Below are 22,478 nucleotides of genomic sequence, written 5' to 3' on the forward strand. Positions count from 1 at the left end.
GCATGATTTCAAACCATGACGTCTTAGTGTATTACCAACAGTAACCTTGGTAGACCTTTTCAGGTCATTGACCAGCACCTCCCGTGTAGTTCTGGGCTGATTTCTCACTTTTCTTAGGATCATTGAGACCCCACGAGGTGAGATCTTGCATGGAGCCCTAGTCCGAGGGAGATTGACAGTCATGTTTAGCTTCTTCCATTTTCTAATTATTGCTCCAACAGTGGACCTTTTTTCACCAAGCTGCTTGGCAATTTCCTCGTAGCCCTTTCCAGCCTTGTGGAGGATTACAATTTTGTCTCTAGTGTCTTTGGACAGCTCTTTGGTCTTGGCCATGTTAATAGTTGGATTCTTACTGATTGTATGGGGTGGACAGGTGTCTTTATGCAGCTAACGACCTCAAACAGGTGCATCTAATTTAGGATAATAAATGGAGTGGAGGTGGACATTTTAAAGGCAGACTAACAGGTCTTTGAGGGTCAGAATTCTAGCTGATAGACAGGTGTTCAAATACTTATTTGCAGCTGTATCATACAAATAAATAGGTAAAAAATCATACATTGTGATTTCTGGATTTTATTTTTAGATTAGGTCTCTCACAGTGGACATGCACCTACGATGACAATGTCAGACCCCTCCATGATTTCTAAGTGGGTGAACTTGCAAAATAGCACGGTGTTCAAATACTTATTTTCCTCACTGTATACATTTATATATTGTGTGTACTGTGTATAATTATTATGTATATGTATATATTTATATATATATATATATGCATGTATATATGCATGTATATATGTATGTATATATATGTATATATGTATATGTATATATGTATATATGTATATATATATATATATACACACACACACACACACACACACACACACACACACACACACACACACACACACACACACACACACACACACACACACACACACACACACACACACACACACACACACACACACACACACACACACACACACACACTCCTTCATGAATACATTTAAGATATATTTCCATGTATATACTGTATATATATTTATCATTTTTATTGCAACTTTTCTTAAATATATACATGAATGTGTGTGTGTATTTGTATATACATAATAATTATACAATTATATGGATGCGATTAATCGATTGCCCAGTATAATATAATAGTAAATTAATAATAGTTATTTTTATTTATATTCATATATTTTAGTAAATATTATTTTATTATAACTGTGATTTAATGAATATTTATATTTAATTTATTATAGAATATTATCTGATAAAAATGAATAAATAGATTTTTGGACTTTAGACAGGGCAATATAGTCTTACAGGGATTGTAGTGTATCAGCTGTTCTTGGCTGAATTTGGCCATGTCTCTGGGTGAGAGCTGGTACGGTGACATCACTGGCCGGCCTAGACCTACAGCCCGAATGTCATCAGCCCCGGGAATCTTTTTACCGTCCGCAAGAGGAGAGAACGCCCGTGATTTATCTGCACAAAAATGTACAAAGATGACTGTCAAACGGATGATTACTGGATAGCAGTCTATGTCACTCTTTTTTGGCGAAGGTGAAAATGACAGCTCAAATCATCACAACCCCTGCGTCAAAAGCAGCAATCTCCAGTGTGAAAACACACTGATAGCAGTTATTCCACTCATCATAAGGCTCATCAACACTCTGTAAGCTGGAATCTGCGAGCGTAGCGGCATGCAAACATATCTGCGAATCATTCACACTCCCAGAAATCAACACGCTTGATTAGAGTCTGATCTAACATTGTGTGAGTATGCGCGTGTGGTGTGTAAACCTACGTAATCCATGTAGCAGAGCCTGAAGCCATCTCTCGTTCCACTCCAGCTCTGCAGGGACAGACACACTGCAGCTCATCACATGGCCATGACCCAAGACTCTCTTTCTCTCCAAGTACTCAAAAGGAGTTTTGTGACTTAACTTAGTGCTGAGTGCCCACATTAAATAACACCACAACAATTGTGGCTTAATAAAGTGAAATTACCCTGTTGAGGACTCCTATTCATGGCGTGTAGAGATACTAAGATTATGAGATAATCCCACCCTCTCCAGAAAAAAATGACTTTCTCTCTCTGTCCTCATCCATTTAACTTCCTTTTAAAGGGCTGCTCTTTTATTTCATGTTTAATCACTGAAATGAAACTTTGTAAAAATAGGCTTACAATGATATTTTCATGTTATGGTCGATATTAAAAATCTACACTCTTAAAGGGATGCATTTTAAGAATATACAGAAAACAAGAGTTTAAGAAAAGGATAATGTCAGTATGAAATTATTGCAAAATAAGAGGTTTATTTTGGGAAAAAGACCTGCTGACTACACATTATCCCATGTATTTTGCTAATTCCCCAAAAAATAAATAACAGAACATGAAATATTGATTCGGGTTGAAACTATTTTTCTTTGAAAGAGGCCACAGAGTGATACAAGAGACATAAAAACTAGCACAGCTATGGAGATCATATACTTTAGTGGAAATTATACAAAACATATTTGACAGCAGAATGCTGCAACTGATTTTTTTTGGACTCAAGTTTGCCAAAGAGCGGTGAAATAAATACGAAGTAGTTCCCGGTGGACATACAAAATAAAAGCTTCTCAAAGCTCATACCAATATATTGTGCATCCCTAATTTTGTGCTTCGGAGAGTAAAGATTAGCAATGTTATTATAGGTTTAAACATTTCAAAAATATCTTGGTTTTCAATTTCAGTTTAGTTTCAATGGTTCATAAACAGTGCAACAGTTTGTTTAGATTTTAAGAGAATTATACTTTATATATATATATATATATTATATATATATATATATATATATATATATATATATATATATATATATATATATATATATATATATATATATATATATATATATATATATATATATATATATATATATATATATATATATATATACACATTTACAAGATTTTATTCCAACAAAACAAGATTTCTGTGTTTGGTGTGGTCACATTAACAAAGTTTCAGCAAAATTTTACAGGCAAAAAAGATGATGGTCTATGGTCAATAGTGTAGTGATGTATTTGAAGCACAGCTCACACTTTTAAACCAAGCATTGTTCTTATGGTTAACACAGCAAATCCGGGGGACCAACTTGAACCCGTTGCGAAATCTGCATGGGGAATTATTTTGCTCTCATGTGAAATTCCAGATCATAGCATGGATTCCTATTGAAGTGACTGAATTTTGCAATGTAAAACAATGTAAAATGTGCACACCAGCCTGTTACTAAGGCAGTATTACTTTCAGATCTGCATGTGTCAGGTAACTAGTTGAACTGCTGTTGGTGGTTATTCACTACCTGTCTGTCTAGGTGGTCGGGTCTTGACTAATTACACCATCTTTTTTTACTACATTTACTAGGGCTGGGTATTGACACAAATTTCACAATTCCATTAGATTTAAATTCACAAGCTTGCGATTCGATTTGATTTGATTCAATACCAATTATTTTGTATATATATACATATATATAGATCTCAATACATGGCAAATTTTCTAATGAGAATAACTAATGCTGTAAACTACGGGAGTCAGTTGTAGCCTACTATGCTACATTAGCCTACTATAATATTGATAATAATAATAAAAAAATTACTGATTTGTATACAAACACTTAAATTACATTCAATTATGTTTTTTTATGATAATAAAGTTATATGAAATACAGTGGGGCAATAAAGTATTTAGTCAGCCACCAATTGTGCAAGTTCTCCCACTAAAAACACATGAAAATTACAGGCCTCTCTCATCTTTTTAAGTGGGAGAACTTGCACAATTGGAGGCTGACTAAATACTTTTTTGCCTCATTATAAACATTTAAAGGTGCAATTTAAATGTACATTTAAATGTAACAATTTTTCAGTAAAATATCCAATAAGGCCAGTGTTATATATTTTGTTCAGTTGAGTACTTTCAATATCCTAAATGTTTCCAACTATTTGTAAATCGTGAGAAATTTCTATTTTAACCAAGGAACCGGGACGTGTGAGGAAGTCGCCTGTCAATTGCGTTATATCTGTGTTACCCTCGGTTTCCGGTTTTATTTGTCAGAAACGCTTTACTCTCACTGCAGTGTGCAACAAGTGTCATAGCAGCCACCGAGCGAATGCACAGAGTAATATCATAACTTTATTTTCAACACACTCAGATGTATCGAATATGATAAACAGATCTGCGTTACCAGAAAAGCGGAAGTGGCATAATAAAAGTCCCGCCAGCAGCTAAGCCATAATAACAGTCCCGCTGCTCGCGAGGCGTGTGTTGCTTTCATCTTATTAACAATCGCTCCAGCGGCCTTGCTCAGCTCCACAACACTCTGTCCTGCTCTGCTTCATACTACAGTAACGTTTATAATCACATTCATGAACATGATTTTTGCCCGAGTCCTATCCCGATTCTTTTCCACCGGCTGTGAGGTGAAGACCACATGTCCCAAGATTCTGCGCTCAAACGTGGCGTCATCAAACTACGCCTTTGTTCTGAATAGGCGACCTCTAGTGGACGGAAAAGTTACATAGTGCAGCTTTAAATGGTGGCTGTCATAAAAACAAGCCAGATTTATTCAAACATGCATTAAATATTTTAAAACATTAAAAATTATAATGAATATGTAGCTAATATGGTGCATATATTTAGCAAAATGCTCCCCTCTAGAGTTAATTTTTCTATCTGACTAGTTTATGGACATTGAATGGTTTTTCTGAGGTAAATGTGATGTTACATGACATTGTTTACAAGCTGTTTTACTGACGTCTTTCCGCTGTTAAAATATTGATTGAGCGATATCATGAGACATGATACGGATTTCGGTAAGCTTTACTCTATCTATCTTTTAACACACTTTCAGATGCTCATTCATGTTTATTTCGCACTGTAACTGGTATTAAGGCGGAGGAGAAGATCAGTTTATGTGCGCACCGCGCTGCCGCTTCTCTTGAGCTGAGCTGCGACAGAGCGATCTCACGCTACAGCGGCAAAACGGTATTTATGTTTTAGAATTTTGTAATAAAATGGATGTCATTTGAAATCTGAGACTGTTTCATATGTATAGTAACAAAGCACAAAGCTTATTGCGATTTATAGGATGGAAGGTAGGGCTGTCGAAATTAATCTTTTATTCGATGCATCGCGATGCAGACGAGGACGATACGGTATCGGTTCAGTAATAGACCATAACCGATTATAATGTACTGATTATTTTCTGACGTCATTTGTCATGTACGTGCGTTGTCGTGGTAGCATACAATGGCAGAGGGAGGCGAGACGCGAGTAATTTAAATGCTCCAACTACTTTAAAATCAGACATCTGGGCACATTTCGGCTCTTATGAACAACCTGGTAAGCACGACCTGGAGAACACATGCACTGTGTGTAAATCAAAGCTATCTGATTTATCAAAACGATTTCATTTACACTTGGGCACATAAATGTATCTCCGCAAAACGGATATAAATCCAATCTTCTATTCCCGTGATATATGCAGATTTATTGGAGTTCACATCACCGAAAACAACAGATATGAGCTGCCTTTTATTAATCATATGCTAATTTCTAAATCTAAGACCGCAATAGGAGAGAGTGCGGCAACAGCACCACGACTTTAGTAAGTAAAACCTGCGACTTTACTTTCGGTAGTTGTGCGCTGGCTTGATGAAGAGATACGCAGCTGCTCATCTGCAATTTACATATGTGGTTTCAACAACCAGATGCTTTTAGACTTTAGTTTTGACTGTAATGCGGCCCAGACTTGTGACAAGTGGCTTGTGTTGTCTTCTGTGCCCAGACTTGAGTTTTGTTTGATACATTCAAGAAGCGTGTTTTCTTTGAGCAGGTAAAATTAAAGGCTCAGCTCATATAACTGACTGACAAAATTGTATACATGAGGATGCAGTGCATCGTCAATGCATTGTGATGCATCGTGATATCGAATTGAACCGAATCGATGGCATGATAATCATAATCGAACTGAACCGTGAGACCAGCATAGGTTCACACCCCTAATGGGAGGGGCTCTACAATGTTTCATTCATTCATCCACTGAAAACAGGATGACTAATCGATTCTTGGGATTTAAGAATCGATATCGGTTTGTAAAAATGAGAATCGATTAAAATCAAGAAATCAATATTTCTTACCCAGCCCAAATTACAACCAACATTCTTCACAGCACTCAAATACAACAACCCTACTGCTCACATGTGCACAGACACACACCATCATAACTTGCGTAACTGATGGGGTAGACACAACCGAGGAAAACGATGGTGGTTGAGAAAGCTGAGGAGGGAAACGGACTGAAGGAACAGATGAAAGGATAATGTGGGATAAGGAACAGAGAGCAGCTTACCCTCTCTCTCTCTGTCAGAGACACCAGGGCTGCGAGTCCTGACCCGTGGGCTGCCGGAGTCCCCGCCCCCTGGATAATGCTGAGATTTGGTTGGCTGTGGCTGCTGCTGTTTGGCCTCTTGGGAGGATTCATGAGCCATGGTGATCTGCTGCTGGTACAACGCAAGAGCATGGGGCATAACCTGTTGCTTCCCTAGCAACCCAGGCCGGTTATCGCGTCCTGCTACTGACACCTCTGGCATCTACACACAGAGATACAAAATGCTTATTTTATGCTTAAAGCATTACACAAGACATGTGCATGTTTCTAATCTACCACATCATGAAAAACAGAATTAACAGGAAGAGGAGTTATCTGACGTCATTAAGAAAAAAGCCCTGTCTGCAACATCACAACTATAAGCACATTAAAATGATCGCTAGGGGTGTGCAATATTGACACAAAAAAAATTCCAGGGGCGAACCAGTAGGTGGCGGCAAGTCACTGTCTTAAAGGGTGACTCATTGAGTCATTTATTCAACCGATTCATTCAAACGGCTGATTAATTGAGGAAAACGAAGCAGGTGATTGTCTTTATAAATGGGTGATGAATCATAAAAAAAAAAGATTCATTCAGTAATGAAACACCACTGTGTTGCTCTGAGACGTGTAATGATTCTGCTGTGGCTTTGTTTGGAACTATTTTCGTTGGCGAAATAGACAATATTGCATCTAAAAATGTAACTCACGATATTAAGTTGTATATTGAACTGTTGTATAAAATCAGTATCGCATTTGCAATCATGGGCGAGGGCTAGCTAACCCAAACCAAACATCACTTTGCTTCAGTGATACTGCTTAACTGCATAATACGATATAATTACAACACAAAAAATTATAATGGGTTAAATCTCACAGAAAAAGTGTTCAATATCAAGGTGTTGCAACTCATTATACATTAAGAGTTGCTACACGCATGACTTTGTTTTGGCAAAGTGAGTGGCATGCTCGATAATGTGAGCTCACACATTGTTAAAACAATTATGATATTAATGTAAACCATACATATTGCATACCCCTAATAACCACGCATGTCCACATCACTGACTTCAGTAAAAGAGTGGGTTGTGCTTACATATAAAAAAACTGCTAGTCAATTATAACAGAGGTAACTGACATTCAATCTTAAATGGACAGCAACAACAAAACCCATTTAAACCATGTAGAGCTCATGGGAAAAATATGTCCCTTTTAAAAAAAAACTGACTAATAAAGAAGAGAAGGAAAATACGAGGTCCTCTTAAAAAAAGCGCATATCAGTTTCCACACCGCTCTCGCCAGAGCTCACTCCGTTCAGCCTGCTGTTAGCTCATCATGAGTGTCTGAATAGCTAAGAGCAGAGGTGGAAAACCAGCCTCTCATGGGGATAAAAACAGCCTTAGTAACCATGGCAACATGGTGAGAAGATGCTAATCTGTGCAATCTGGCCAGATATGGCAGTTGTTAACAAAAACCTCATCAAATTCAAACCACAATTGACTGAACATGAATAACGGCAGGAGTAAAGCAGATGAATGCTGGAATACTCACTATGGGAGGTATGGCGGCCGCTCTCTGCTTGAGCTGTTTGAGGTCCAGTGGTTTCTGAACTGCAGAAGAGATCACTCCATCATGGGCGAAATTCAACAAACTCGGTCTAGGAGACGTCATTGTGTTGAGAGTGAGAAGAGCAGAGAAGTGTTATTGCTTAATATGGTCAGAGCTTCATTTTCTCTTATTTACTGTCTTTGTAAACAGCCCATTAATGCCACAAAACCACAAACACACACACTTAATCATCATCCCACCACACATAAACAAACATAGACTTTCCACATGCAATCGTATGGAAATGTAAAATGCAAAATACACAAAAGATAGCCAGACAGACACACACACACTTCTCGCTCTGTTATGCTTGGCAAGCTCACAGGGTAATGTTTCCCCTGACTCGGCCAACATATACAGTGTTTGCTGTCATGGAAAAAATAGAGTCCTACAGGACAAATCAACAATCCCAGCCTCCTTAACCACAAAACACACCAGACCCCACCCAAGCAACCAATCAACCCTCACTGTCAAACACACACATGCTCACCTGTTCTTGTCTGAGCTTTCGGTCTCCTCCACCTCATCAGCGCTGCATGTGGCACTGGAGTCACTGTCGTGAGCTCCACTCTTTCCTCCGTGCTCTTTCTTCTTGACCTCTTTCTTGCCTTCCTCCACCTCTAGGGCAGGAGGCTTCTTATCCTCTCCTGCCACCTCCTTACCACCCTCCCCTGGTTCAGTCTTCACTTCCTGCTTTACTCCTCCCTGCTCCCCCTCTCCCCTCTCCACTTTTGGCTTCTCATCCAGCCCCATCTCCACAGCTGCCATGTCCTTGTCCGTGGAGGATGAGGAGGAAGTAGTGTTGGGTGCAGTTTTGGGCCGTGACGAGCCCTCTTCTTTGACCTTACTGTCATCGGAGGAGCGTGGGGAAGGGAGGCTCTCAGTATCTGAGCTGTTATTGGCCCCACCTGAAAAAAAAGGTGATGGAAGCGTTGTAAGAGGGCAGGACATGGATGGCAGCTGATCTGTTGAGTGTGGTTTGCTTGGTAAAGCTGTTTTTATGGGTGATTAGTGGCACTTCTGACTACTTGAAAGTTGTTTCAGTTGTTTTATCCACATTAAAGCATTTCTCCAATGTCCTGGAATAAAGATATGACTATGGGCTTGATCAACTTTTTTGGTACACTACCTTTCAAATGTTTTGGGTAGGTAAGATTTTTTTATGTTTTATGTTGAAAGTCTCCTATGTTCACTGACGCTGCATTATTTGATCAAAAACACAAAACAGCAATACACATACATACAGAGCTTGACATTAAGCTTGACTTTTTTGCTCACCAGCAACTGTGGCTAGTGGTTTTCCAAAGTTACTAGCCACTCAGCATTTTCACTGCCCACAACTTTGATACCATGGGAAAATCTGCCATATAGATATTTTTAATATCTCATCTCATAATTTGGCAGAAGGCATATTAGGCTATATATTAGGCACACTCTGGGTGTTAGCACAAAATCTGCGGGAATGAGTTAAATTACGCGCAATCCCACTCCGAAATTCAAGCCCTGTAACAGCAACAATATTCATCTGGATCAAATGAAACGAGTGAGTGAGGCGGGTTTGTGTGTCACTCGCTGCCGGAGAGATGAGAGAGCGAGAAAGCACAGCTGGTATCAAGTATCTATTCTGCGGAAAATCTATTGTACATATATGAATTGAACATATAAATACCGAATACCACTTCCAAAAAAAATATGAGTTTAAGGATAAGTAATACTGAAATACAAAATACTGACTACTCTTTAAAAATAAAAAAGTAATTAAACAGACACAATAAAGAAGCACTAGTTAATATAACGTATCTTTTAAAACGGAATGATTGCTTTTAAAAACAAATTATCCTAGGGCACAAAAGCTCCTAAAGGAAAGAATCACTCTTATCTAAATCTAACATGTCCTTTGTCAAATCAAAAAGTAAACATAACTTGTAAATACACAGCAGGGGATTATGATAAGCTTCATTTTCCCACTGGCATAACAAACCCCAGCCGTTGAGTGTGCTCTCCCAGCTGGATGTAATTACACAATAACCATAACATAATAAGCACTTCCCTTGCTGGCCATCTTTCACAAGCTTTGAACTGATAAATGTGGCTTTATGAAAGCTTACGAAAGCCATTTATCGGCAAGCCACACCTGATTGCCAAACACACAGCACAAAGCGCTCATTTCATAGCTGCATGATGGACTTGTGGAAGTACAGCTCCAAAACTACATCCACAGCACGACACACACTTTGACACTCAGACAGTGTTAACTACACCTCTAGTCATTTCACAAAATGCAGCTCTCCGGGAAAAGCAATTCTTGTTTGCGCAGAGTGTAGCCTCTTTCTCAGAACTTGACAAAAGTAGGTCAGGGTTCTTTCAGGGGTGAGGTCATAGGTGAGTCTCTGTCACGTGTTCCTGATATTCTGAGAAAAGCACTCTGCTGTTTGATTCTAGCTGCTGTGGGACTTCCTGGCAACCGCAAAACCTCAGAGGTGTTTGGTTTCATTGTGACTCGTTTCATAGCTATGTTTGATAACAATTACCAAACTGCTAATTTGTTTCTCAGATGTTAACAATGAGTTTCATTACTTCCATTACACAGTCAAAGAGTAATGTGCAACACATGACTGTGTCTGAATGGAAATTAATCTTTTTAAAAGTTACTGCATGACGATGTGGCTGTCTGAGTCTCAAGTGTTTGTTTGTGTGTGTGTACGTACCCTCTCCATCCTCCTGAGCCTCTTCTTCATTGCCGCTGACTCCCGATCCCTCCATCTCCTCTTCCTCTGCGGCAGATGGAGCGCTGGCCTCCTCGTTCTGAAGAGCTTTACCTTTACGCCTGGCTTTACGCTCTCTCTCCTGCAAAAAACAACAACAACATGAAACCAATACCACTGACAATTATAAATAATTAATCTCACACTCTCTAAGAAACGTGTCTGTAAAAGGAACTGACTGATTTTATTTTATGCTGTTGCAGAATCTCATCCAGTTTCTGTCTCTTCTTGTAGTTGAAGTAGAAGTTCTTGCACTGGGAGACAGTTTTGGAGCCCACCATCTTGGCAATGGCGGACCAGTTTCGGCCATACTGGAGCAGACCTATGGAGTGAAAGTAAGAGAAGGAACATTCTCACTTTACTAATGCTAAAACACTATCATCTTAGTTATTTCTATGCATGAGAGTAGGGCTGGGCGATATATCGCATGACATTGTTAGGCGCATCTCGTCAGTAAAGCCGGTTCCTTGATTAGTAGTAAATCGCCATCACCTGCTTTCAGATAGAGCGGCATTTACTACACAGAGCCGTAGTTCACTGACAAGCTGAGCCATATCGCATTAATTATCACGGACGTATCGCCTGCGATAATTAATGCAATATGGCTCAGCTTGTCAGTGAACTACGGCTCTGTGTAGTAAATGCCGCTCTATCTGAAAGCAGGTGATGGCGATTTACTACTAATCAAGGAACCGGCTTTACTGACGAGATGCGCCTAACAATGTCATGCGATATATCGCCCAGCCCTACATGAGAGACCATGTCATTGTCTGCACGAACTAAAACTCTCTCACTTTTATTGATACATAGAACAAGAAAAGAGGAGGAGAAAAAAGGGGAATGAGACCTGGTATGGCAGACCAGAACATATTGTATACAATATGCGTATATTGACTCTCCATCAAGCGATCTGTCTATTTCAGTTCAAATCAAATGGATGCGCAGCGTCCCTGTATTTGACGCACCGTAAACTCTAATGTGAAGGCGCACAACTCGCCGTCGCTTTGCTGAGAGCACTGTTTCTCTCACACACCCACACACACACGCAAAGAGAGAGAGTCTTAAATACCACGCAGAATCAACACGCTACATGTGTACGATATTCTTTGTTGTATTTTACTGTCAAAATAAAGAAGTTCATTTGGAAATATTCTGCTTTTAAGAACAAGAAGAAGATATGCTGGTTTATCCAGTAATGGGTGGGACTAATGCGCAAAAATGGCAATCTCATTGGCTGGTGTTCATCTATTACCGTCCCTGTTTTGATTTCCGCAAATCAGATTGAGCGAACGCTGACAACTTGATTAATATTCATGAACTCAGCAGCTCATCATTTCTTAGAGTGTTGTATATTTTTATTAATTAGTAGTAGTATTATTATCTTTACGAATTATCTTTTTTTTTTACAGAAACACTGAATGAGAACCACCACCAGTCCTAAGTTCAGTTAAAATGACAAATATGCATTCATACATGATTAAGTTTTAATTCTAATTACTAATGTTATGTATTGCATTAAATAGTGGTTGATAATCAAAATAACATAATATAATGCTTGATTGGGTATTATATGTATTAGTGCTGTCATACGATCAAATAATCAATTGCGATTAATCACCTCTAACAAAAAAGCTCATGTTTACATACATAATATATGTGTGTGTACTGTGTATAATTATTATGTATAAAATAGTAGCTTTATCAGTCTGGCGAGTAAGCTAAAAAAAATGTACTAGCCAATGGCGATTCTATGCCAAGGTGTGCATAGATGGTTGGTAGGTCTCACATATTTTTTCCCTACTTGGTGTCCCACTAAGTCTCATTCACTCAAAATAGGGCAGCACCAAGGCTATTACAGTTTATATAAGATTTATATTGCACACTGCCTAACAGACAATATCTTTCAACACTAACAAACAAGATCCTTGTGTGCCAGTTTCGGAAGCCTCAAGCGTTCCCATCCGCCCAGCCTTGCGTCGTCATTAAGGAAAACCTCAATAAAAGGTCAAAGATCATGTGCTGCCGCTTGCCATCTGAAGAAGGAAAGTGGGGCAGCAGCCTGACATGAACTGTTCTCAATCATTTAACACCACGCTAACACTCAGCAGGCATCAGCCAAGTCGTAGTGTGCTGGTTAGCTTCACATTAGGAACCTATCTTGTCCAGTCTAAATAGTTGCTTTGATTTATATCGCTATTAGTGACCACAATAAAGCACTGCTGCCCTCCACATCAAAGCTACAAGACAGTCAATTTAGCTTGGACAGGGAGAGAGAGAAAATGAGATGGAGAGATAAAATGAAGTGTGTAAGTGCATTGAGCTCAATAAAAAATGCCCTTGGTGACACAAACAAGCAAGAAATCTTTTGAAGTCTGATTTGTTATCCTCACCATCTCTGATCCTTGTTTCTGTCTCTGTTTATTCCTCAAACTTCCAGTTGTTTGTCAGAAACGCACGCACATCCTAATCTATGTAACATGACAAACACCCACTGACACTGCTGTGCAAAGACTGCTTAAATAAAGCCTGCTTAGCAATTCTTACACACACAATCACCCAGAAGTACTTCTACATAGCAGGTCAAAAGTCAAGGAAACTCCATTATTGCCCAATCCAGCAAATGGCAAAGTTGCAGTTAAATCCAGTGAAAGCCCAATCAACTTCCTGAAATGTAGTTTTCACCCATCTTCGATTTCAAAATAGTGCATTTTTTTCACTACACAATCCAGACCTTCAAATGTAAGAATAATCCAATAAAACGATGCTGTCCAATCAGCTTTGGTAATTCAAGAGCATGTGCCAATGCTGCATCCAATCAAAATCCTCAGCACTGGACCACTGTGGATCGTCCAATCAGGGAGTTGCATAAAGAAAATATGCGGCCCACTGGTCCACTCTTCTCTATCGCTCCATCTGTCTTTTCATCTTCGCCCACATGATCTCCATAGAAATGCACAGCAGAGGCTCTTGGAGCTCCAGCACAGCGTGAGGAAGAGCAAGAATTAGGAGAGAGAAAAAGGGAGTGGTTTTTGGGAGGGAAATGAGCTCCCCATTCCTCCTCTGATAGTTGTGCTGTCGTTTCTCTGACTCTCTCTAAACGCAGCAGCCCTTCTCTTTTTCCTCACTCTCTCTCTCTCTCTCTCTTTCTTTCGCTCTCTGTCTATTTATCAAACTCACATGCTTTCTCGCCAGCCCTCTCTCTCTTTCTGTCTCAAGGCCACAGTTTTTTTCCACTCCTCTTCACTGGCTGCCGCTTGGCTGGACTTTAACAGCAAAGTGAAGCTGAGATGCAGTGACTCCACCTCCCTAATGCCCGTCCTCTCTCCCTCCCTCCAACCCTCCCTCCCTCCACAACCTCATCTGATCTCTTCTATCATTCTGTCTCTTCTACGCTCTCTAATGCATATTATCTGCGCCAAAACGCATCTACGCTCAAACACTAAAGCAAACAGACAATAAGAGCAAGAGATTGTGGCAGAAACAAAGAGAAAGGGAGAGTGATGTGAGAGGTTTGATGTTGATATCATGAGAAAGCAGAGGGAAAGCAATTCCTCCTAACTGACCTGCTTTTCTTCTTCAATGTGACCTCTACACACAGTCCTTAACAACAGTGTGAGAGAGAGAGAAACAGCGAGGCTTGCCAAATCCTCTAATTCGTGCCAACCCACAATTCAGCCACTTCCTTTCTCTCTGCACTACAACAACCGAATCTAACCACTCACTCAGAGCTACAGAAAGAAACTGAAATACAGAAAGACAGAGACAAACAGATAAAAAGACAAACATAAAAAACAGAAATTAAGACAGAGAGAAAGACAAAAAGGCAGACATTGTGTGTATGTATGTATGTATGTATGTATGTATGTATGTATGTATGTCTGTATGTATGTCTGTATGTATGTATGCATGCATGTATGTATGCATGTATGCATGTATGCATGTATGTATGCATGTATGCATGTATGTATGTATATATGTATGTATGTATATATGTATATATGTATATATGTATATATATATATATATATATATATATATATATATATATATATATATATATATATATATATATATATATATATATATATATATATATATATATATATATATATTGTTTAGAGCATAAGAAACAAAAATATAATTAAAAAATAAATAAAACAAATTCATATGAATATGTTATATGTTCTCTGTAGTTGACACAAGTACTCAGCTGTTTAAAAAATAAAATGACAAGAAATTGCATGTATAGGCAAAAACAATAGGATTTATTTTTAATTCACCAATCAATTTTTAGGTTTCAGGATTTTTTAAAAACAAACTTTGTTTAAAGATGATTCTGAACTATGTTATGAAAGATATAACAAAATGCACTGATATACCATTTTACTTTATGCAATATTTGGTTAAAATTGCCATACTTGGATTTTCCCATTCAATGCAATATATCTATACACTGCATCTAATTTGCACATCAATGTGTTCTTGGTGCAAAGTAATGAAAATAGAAGTGTAATAATTGGCAATATTTTCATAATAATATCTAATATTTCATAGGAATATTGATATGTAATTTCTTTCCCTATTCACTTATGTCTCCAAAATGCCTGATAAACATGATTTAAGTCCTGGCGTCCACTACAGTGGACATTTATGAAATCAATGCCCTGTTTTGTAACAGAAAGTCATATTTTGATTAGAAACCCCATACAATTTTCCTGAGATGTTGATTTATAACAAACAATTTGAAACTTAATCAGATTTAAATTATAATTTCAAAATATTATAATATTTCCATAAGTGCACTAAACATTCATGTCAGCCGTTTTTAAAGATACATATATATACACACACAGAGAGAGAGAGAGAGAGAGAGAGAGAGAGAGAGAGAGAGAGGAAGAGGGAGGATGGCAGACAGAGACAGAATGAAAGACAGAGAGAGAAACAATCAGAATGACAGTGACAGAGAAAAAAAACTGAAAAACACGAAGAGAGAAACAAAGAGAAAAGAGAAAAACAAACAAGAAAGACATACAGGAATAAAGACAGAGAGAGGACGAGATAGGCAAAGACAGATACAGAAAGGCAGAAAAACAGAATGGGAGACAGAAAGAAAAACAGAAAATACAGATGGATAAAAACGATTAATATTAATAAACGATAAAAAAAGACAGGAATAAAGACAGAGAGAGAAAGGGAGGGACATATTAACAGATAAAAAAAACAGGAAAAGAAAGAAAGAATAACAAAAATACTTTTATAAAAAGAAAATGCATACACTGCAGCTAAATTCAGTTGCAACTCTTCTGTTCTGTTCACACTGACTTTAGTTATTTACAGGAGTGACAACTGGAGCGACACATTCCTATTGATCTAAATGCATCTGTTACTCCCAAAACTGCAAGTACTAAAAAAAACTCTGGTACAATGTCACACATTTACCAGAATTCAATTGATCTAAGATGATGTTCATATCCATACACAGTACATACACCAGTCTGCAGATACTGTCTCTAAAGAAAAGCATCTAAAAAAGACACGAGGAGAGCTGTGCGCAGTAGCTCTGGGTCATATGTTACATAGGCCTATCCTGCCATGAAGTGCCCCCACAACCACATACACACTCACTTCCCCTCATTTACTCAGAGACGTGCAAACAAGCGAGGCCATCCTGCCATTCAAAGTGCCAGCGCGCATTAGTCACAGAGCAGAGCAGCTCTCTCACTGCAGGAATGCAGCGAGACAGCCAGGTGCCATTAACATATATTACTGTTGTCTCTCTCTCTTTCTCACTTTAAAAATGGTCACAGATAAATACATTAGCATAGAGAGCTGTAAGCTGCTTTATAAAGGACAGACGGGGGTATCTGGCTGGCATTAAAAGGGTTAAGGGATGAGGGGTGGCAGGATATTTGGGGACAGAGTTATAGTAAGACTAGAAGATAAAGCGGGTACACTGAGGTTAATAACAGCAGCACTCTGGTGGGAAACACTGCGGCTTAGGCTTTTGCTTTGTTAATGAGAGATGCATCGAATCGATTTATAATAAAAATCCAAATTAATTAATAAATAAATAAATATAAATAAATTAATATGTAAATGAATAAGTAGGGCTGCCCCTGACTTCCAAATTAATTAATAAATAAATAAATATAAATAAATTAATATGTAAATGAATAAGTAGGGCTGCCCCTGACTAAATAATTTTCTAGTCGACTAATAGTTGTTCATTTAAGCCATTAGTCGACTAATTTCACGTTTATATTAAGTTAATAACTGGGATGGGGCGGATATGCCTATTCCGCGCTCAAGCACACACATAAAGCCTGTCGCAAAGCACTGGCAAGAGAACTCATTTTAAACGTGTTGCAATTAATAGCAAGGAGACATTTTTATTATTTATTAATATACTAGTGTTTTCTGTCGGTTGCAAAGATGAAGCTGACAATGGTGACTCATCTTCACATTGTGGACGCGCCTTTAGAGAAATGCACCTTTCCTATGGATTACATAATCAGCGAGTATTTGTTTTCGATTTGTATTAGTTCGTTTAAAAGACATTTCAAGCTTTTATAGATGTACTTTAAGTCTGTAAGGCAAGTATACGCTGAGTTTTGGTTAATTTATGTGACACGCTGCAGTTCAGGAGAGAAGGCAGAAGCGCATCCTATTTGCTTTATTTTACAAAGTAAAATCTGCACGTTTTGTTTTGTTGTTATTGTGAGTGTACAAAAAATAAAAGTAGACCCTTTACATTTTTGGTCATACAGGTAATGTTGAAAAAGTTGACAAAAATGCAAGTGATCGCACCGGCACCTCCATGCAGTGAAGCAGAAAAACTATACTTTAGCTTCCACACACGATCCACAAACACTTGGTTATACGCCTAATAATAGCACACATTATCTAGTATAACGTTAGAGCGATCGGCTTTCTACTTATGTTTCAAATAATATGCCATATTTGAGGTCAATATAATAGGCAAATACCACAAGGGCCTGAGTTAACTGTCCTTCACAGACTGTGTGACTTTGCTACTTACTGTGGTGTTTTCTTTTTTTCTACGAATAACCGACTAATAAAATATTAGTTGAGTAAGCCTCTTCTTATAGACTAACGTTTAGTCGACTATTAATAATAATAATAATAATTAATTACATTTATATAGCGCTTTTTTTTTCCTTTTTTTTTTTCTAGGCACTCACTCAAAGCGCTTTTACATGGAAGGGGGAATCTCCTCAACCACCACCAATGTGCAGCATCCACCTGGATGATGCGACGGCAGCCATATTGCGCCAGTACGCCCACCACACACCAGCTGATTGGTGGAGAGGAGACTGAGGGATGATACCAATCGTATATATATATATATATATATGGGGATGATTAGGAGGCCATGATGGACAGAGGCCAATGGGCAAATTTTTTTGGCCAGGATGCCGGGGTTACAGATTAGAGGTTACAGGTTATTAGAGGGCAGCCCTATGAACAAGTCAATAAAAATAGGGTTCTTACACCATAATAATTTATAAAATAATTTATTCAAATATATAAAATAATAAATACATAATAGTGCTGTCTAATCGATTATAAAAATGAACTAATTAATCACACATTTTTCTGTAATTAATCACACCTAAAATTAAAGTTTAATTTATTTTTATGCTAATACTTTTACATATCCCCAAATAATGTAGAAACAACATAAAGACAGTATAATTTAAATATTTGTTTAATGGCATCTTTTTACTAAGCACTATAATTGAAGGCCAGCATCACAGATACCAATACTGATATCTCTACTACATGGATTTGTTTCTCAAATGTAGCCATTAATTATAGCCATTCAGCATTACAGTATAATTGAAAGCTTTCGAATTTAACATTTTAATAGGCTTTAAAAAATATAACAAGATTTTCATGTAGGTCTAAGACGTAGGTCTAATAATACTTATTAAAACTACAAACATTATTCAGTTGAGAGCAGTGAGTGATTTTCTCTGTCTTTTGTTCTTTAATTAACATTAATCACAGACAGCTTTATGTATATTAGGCTGCTGTCACTTTCAAGGGATAGTTCACCCCAAAGTTCACTGTTGTACAAGCGTTCTCGAGAGCCTGGCACTCCAGCTTATGACGTAGGTGTAGCGGAAGTTCCGGTGACAAACGCGGAAGCACAGAGGATAGAGCAAAACAAAACTTGGTTCTCGCGAGAACTAGCATATTCTCACCGGAGCATCTTACGTCATACGCCAGTCTCTCGTGAACGCGCGTACGACAGTTAGCAGAAGTAACAGAACAGAAGTTAGAGATTACACAAACACATGTGTGGAGCACTTTTATGATGGATACATGCACTTTTATGGACTTGAAAACAGAAACAGCCATTCACTGCCATTATAAAGCTTGGAAGAGCAAGGACATTTTTTAATATAACTTTGATTGTATTCGTCTGAAAGAAGAATGTCATATACACCTAGGATGACTTGATGGTGAGTAAATCATGGGCTAATTTAAATTTTTGGGTGAACTATCCCTTTAAGACCTGACGCACATCTTATTTTCTCACAACTCTTTGCGTTCATATAACACTTTTTAACTCATTTAAGACCGCGCTTATGAGGATACTCGACAAAGCAGGAATTTTGGCGGGTGTTTTTGTCTGTTCAAGCATGAAAGAGAACTCAATGAACTCAATAAATTAATTAAAATGGTTCATGCATAGTCATTTAAATATATAATAAATAAAGTAATAAATACATACATGAAGGAATAAATCAGTAAATTAATAAAATTATGTTTATTTATTTTAATTAATTAATTGGGTTCTTTCATTAAAACATTTAAATGTATATAAATGAAGGACAGAGAGAGGAGCACAAAATAAATGTGAAGATCTATCAAATCTAAATCAGATTCAGATTCTACACGACATGAATGAATACTTGTTGGCAAGGAGGCAAGGACAAGTTCTGGTGATTGTAAACAACAAAAAATGATTTGGCTCAGGGGACTTTATCATTAATGAAGTGTTATTAAGTTACAGATCCTGTAAGCCAGAGCAGCGTAAGGCAGGCGCCCCGATGGATCAGATATGTGCCGGTGCCAGAGAAACACAGAGCCGTTAACAGAGTGACGTGGAAGTAGCTCGTCTGAAGTAGGTCAGCGGAGCGGCCGTTTAGCACACTAACAGTCTACATTACAGTCCAAACACGAACAAGAGAGAAGATTAGACCTTTGCTCTTTACTCAAGATTTCTGTCCTTTTCCCTCAAATACAATCCCTCATGAAGACGTTTCAAGGTCCAGTAACAAAGCTTTTGTTAGGAAACCATAAGTAAATGACACGTTTATGAAAGCAGCCGATCTGAACGACCTGCTGTCATATAAAGACACAGCACCCACATTTAGACACATTATTATGTGCATCACTGTGTGCATGTGTGTGAAATGAGGCCAAGGGCACAGCGCGTGATTTAATGCTCATGTAAATGTTTGTGGAGTTGCTAGGCTGAGTGTTACAGGTCTTATCAGGCAGAGTTATATCTAGTTAATTTGACACAGGGAAATCCTAACTGTCAACATCCTATGAAGACAAACAGAAAGCCCATTATGACCTTTTATAACTTAATTGTATGTGCGCAAATGGCTCCATCCAGTGGGCATGTTGTCTATTCAATAAACTCAGTAGTGACAAAATACACAAACACACAACATGACTGACCTTTCTTTGCAGTCTCCATCTCCTCTTCAGTCCAGCGTGAGCTTTCGTTCATCTCCAGGTTTGCTAAAATACAAAAGAAGAATGTCTTTTAGAATTAACTAAGAATTAACTAGTTCAAACTAAAAGCATAAACAGAAACTCAAGGTGAAGCGACCTATGAAAATTACTCTTGTCATGGACATTAGTAAAGCCCCAGAGCTGGCACAGGCCCTCTTTAGACCCTCACGCTAAAGTATAGGGCACCTTTTTAACATTTTTAACTGAAACACAATCAGCGAAAGTTCAAGAAAACTTGTAGCTAAGCATAATTAAAAAAAAATGCATTTCGGAAATTGAAATGCCTTCCCATCTTAAAGCAGCACTAGGTAGGTTTTGCTCTCGGGGTCCCCCTACAGTTGAGAAACAGTATTGTCCTCTACTACTGTCGTAAACTGTCATTCTACATCAGGGGATGCATCGCACGTGCATTTGTTGACATGACAACTATGATAGCCCTGAACTCTGCAGGAGTTCACATGCAGGTGTTCTGCTCATAGATGGTTCTGCTTGCGTCGCGTGTGAAATGTCTTCATCCCAGGTACAGTGGCATATGTTTCAGCATGTCATATGAATATAATTTCATGGGTTTTATTTTTTTCAAACGCCAAATGATCGCGATGCTCACGTTTACAAGCCAGCGTCATTATAGTAGCCTAGTCTATTGGTTACCGTTTTACAGAATCTATATGATACCTCAATTCAATGTTTGAGTGGTAGGTAATAACCATATATCGTCAATATTATAATATCAAGCTACCCTAGATGAATCTGCAAATTTGAAAAATCGATTTGCATTATAGCTTGAGGCAAGACAAATAAACCAATATCACAGACATGTTAGGTATCCTAAAATATGATTTTGTACGTCTTATGTATTTACTTGCAAGAATGTAGCCCCTCCTCCTTCAGCTCACGCCAACGAGCAAACGCTGGCCATTACTATAACATTCGGCAAACAACGATAGTTTTTCTCGCACGTCCGAATTTAAGGAAGTGGGGGTGGTGGTGGAAGTGATGTATATGTCGTAAAGCAGTCGAATTTTGTAGTTCTTTTTTTTCTCGGGTTACTACCCGAAACCCGAAGTTTAAAAGTACGATTAAAAACGATACAGACCCCGTCAGGCTATGGCAGACGTGTCATTCAACCTATTGTAAGTCGATGTATCATCACAAGAGGTTTGAAAATATATTATAAAAGGTTGAAAAGTTACCTAGTGCTGCTTTAAAACCAGGGAGCATTGACACACTGGTTTCTAGTCATATCCAATTTGTATAGTATTTAATTACTAGGATAATTATTGTTGTTAATATTGCTGTTAAAATGTCCTCACATTTTGGGGGAAATAGAAAAGTGAAGTTTAAACTTCAATAAAACTAAAATGGGACCATGTTATACAATAAAAGGTTGTGCACGGCTAACCTAGCTCACTGCTGAGAGGTGAAGTGTTCTCTTCCTGCTCGTTGGTCATAGAGCGAGTGACTCGTCCTTTCCGGTGTCCTCGGCTGTTTGCGGTGCGACGGCCTTTAACGGCTACAGGAGGCTCTTTCTCCTCCCCGTCCTCTCCAGAGGTGTCATCTCTGCAAGAACAAAAAAATCAAAACAAAAAAAAACATCAGTCACACCCTACATTTTACTGATGCAGTAATCACAGTGTACATTTCATAATCCCCTAATTTAATAATATATCAAATATATAAATAATATAGACAGGGCTCAACATTAAGTATTGTTATGCATTCAGTCATTCACTTGTCCAAGTAAAAAAGTTTTTTTGTTTTGTGTTATAAATTTAAATCTCTACCCAATGCTTTCCTGTCTGCTTTCTAAACTTTCCTATTCAATAAAGCCATAAAAAGGCCAAAAATATAACATAAAAATAGGCAACTTGTCCGGTCGGGCAAGTAAAATTCTCTTTCATAA

At 38.1% G+C, this 22,478-nt stretch overlaps 1 protein-coding gene across 2 annotated transcripts in view; it reads right to left on the minus strand.

Annotated features, from left to right (window-relative positions):
* Nucleotides 1-22,478, minus strand: part of ncor2 (nuclear receptor corepressor 2) — a 136,512-nt gene that overhangs the window by 21,514 nt on the left and 92,520 nt on the right. For both annotated transcript variants that reach the window (XM_079828036.1, XM_079828035.1), the window contains exons 17-25: nucleotides 21,978-22,135; nucleotides 20,519-20,581; nucleotides 10,978-11,120; nucleotides 10,742-10,880; nucleotides 8,524-8,941; nucleotides 7,977-8,082; nucleotides 6,408-6,648; nucleotides 1,817-1,864; nucleotides 1,333-1,494 (exon numbers count right to left, since the gene is read on the minus strand). In XM_079828036.1, the coding sequence (XP_079684162.1) occupies nucleotides 1,333-1,494; nucleotides 1,817-1,864; nucleotides 6,408-6,648; nucleotides 7,977-8,082; nucleotides 8,524-8,941; nucleotides 10,742-10,880; nucleotides 10,978-11,120; nucleotides 20,519-20,581; nucleotides 21,978-22,135 (1,478 nt within the window). The remainder of the gene's footprint in view (nucleotides 1-1,332; nucleotides 1,495-1,816; nucleotides 1,865-6,407; nucleotides 6,649-7,976; nucleotides 8,083-8,523; nucleotides 8,942-10,741; nucleotides 10,881-10,977; nucleotides 11,121-20,518; nucleotides 20,582-21,977; nucleotides 22,136-22,478) is intronic.

This window comes from Gobio gobio (assembly GCF_949357685.1).
Source record: "Gobio gobio genome assembly, chromosome: 10".
Taxonomy (NCBI): Eukaryota; Metazoa; Chordata; class Actinopteri; order Cypriniformes; family Gobionidae; genus Gobio; species Gobio gobio.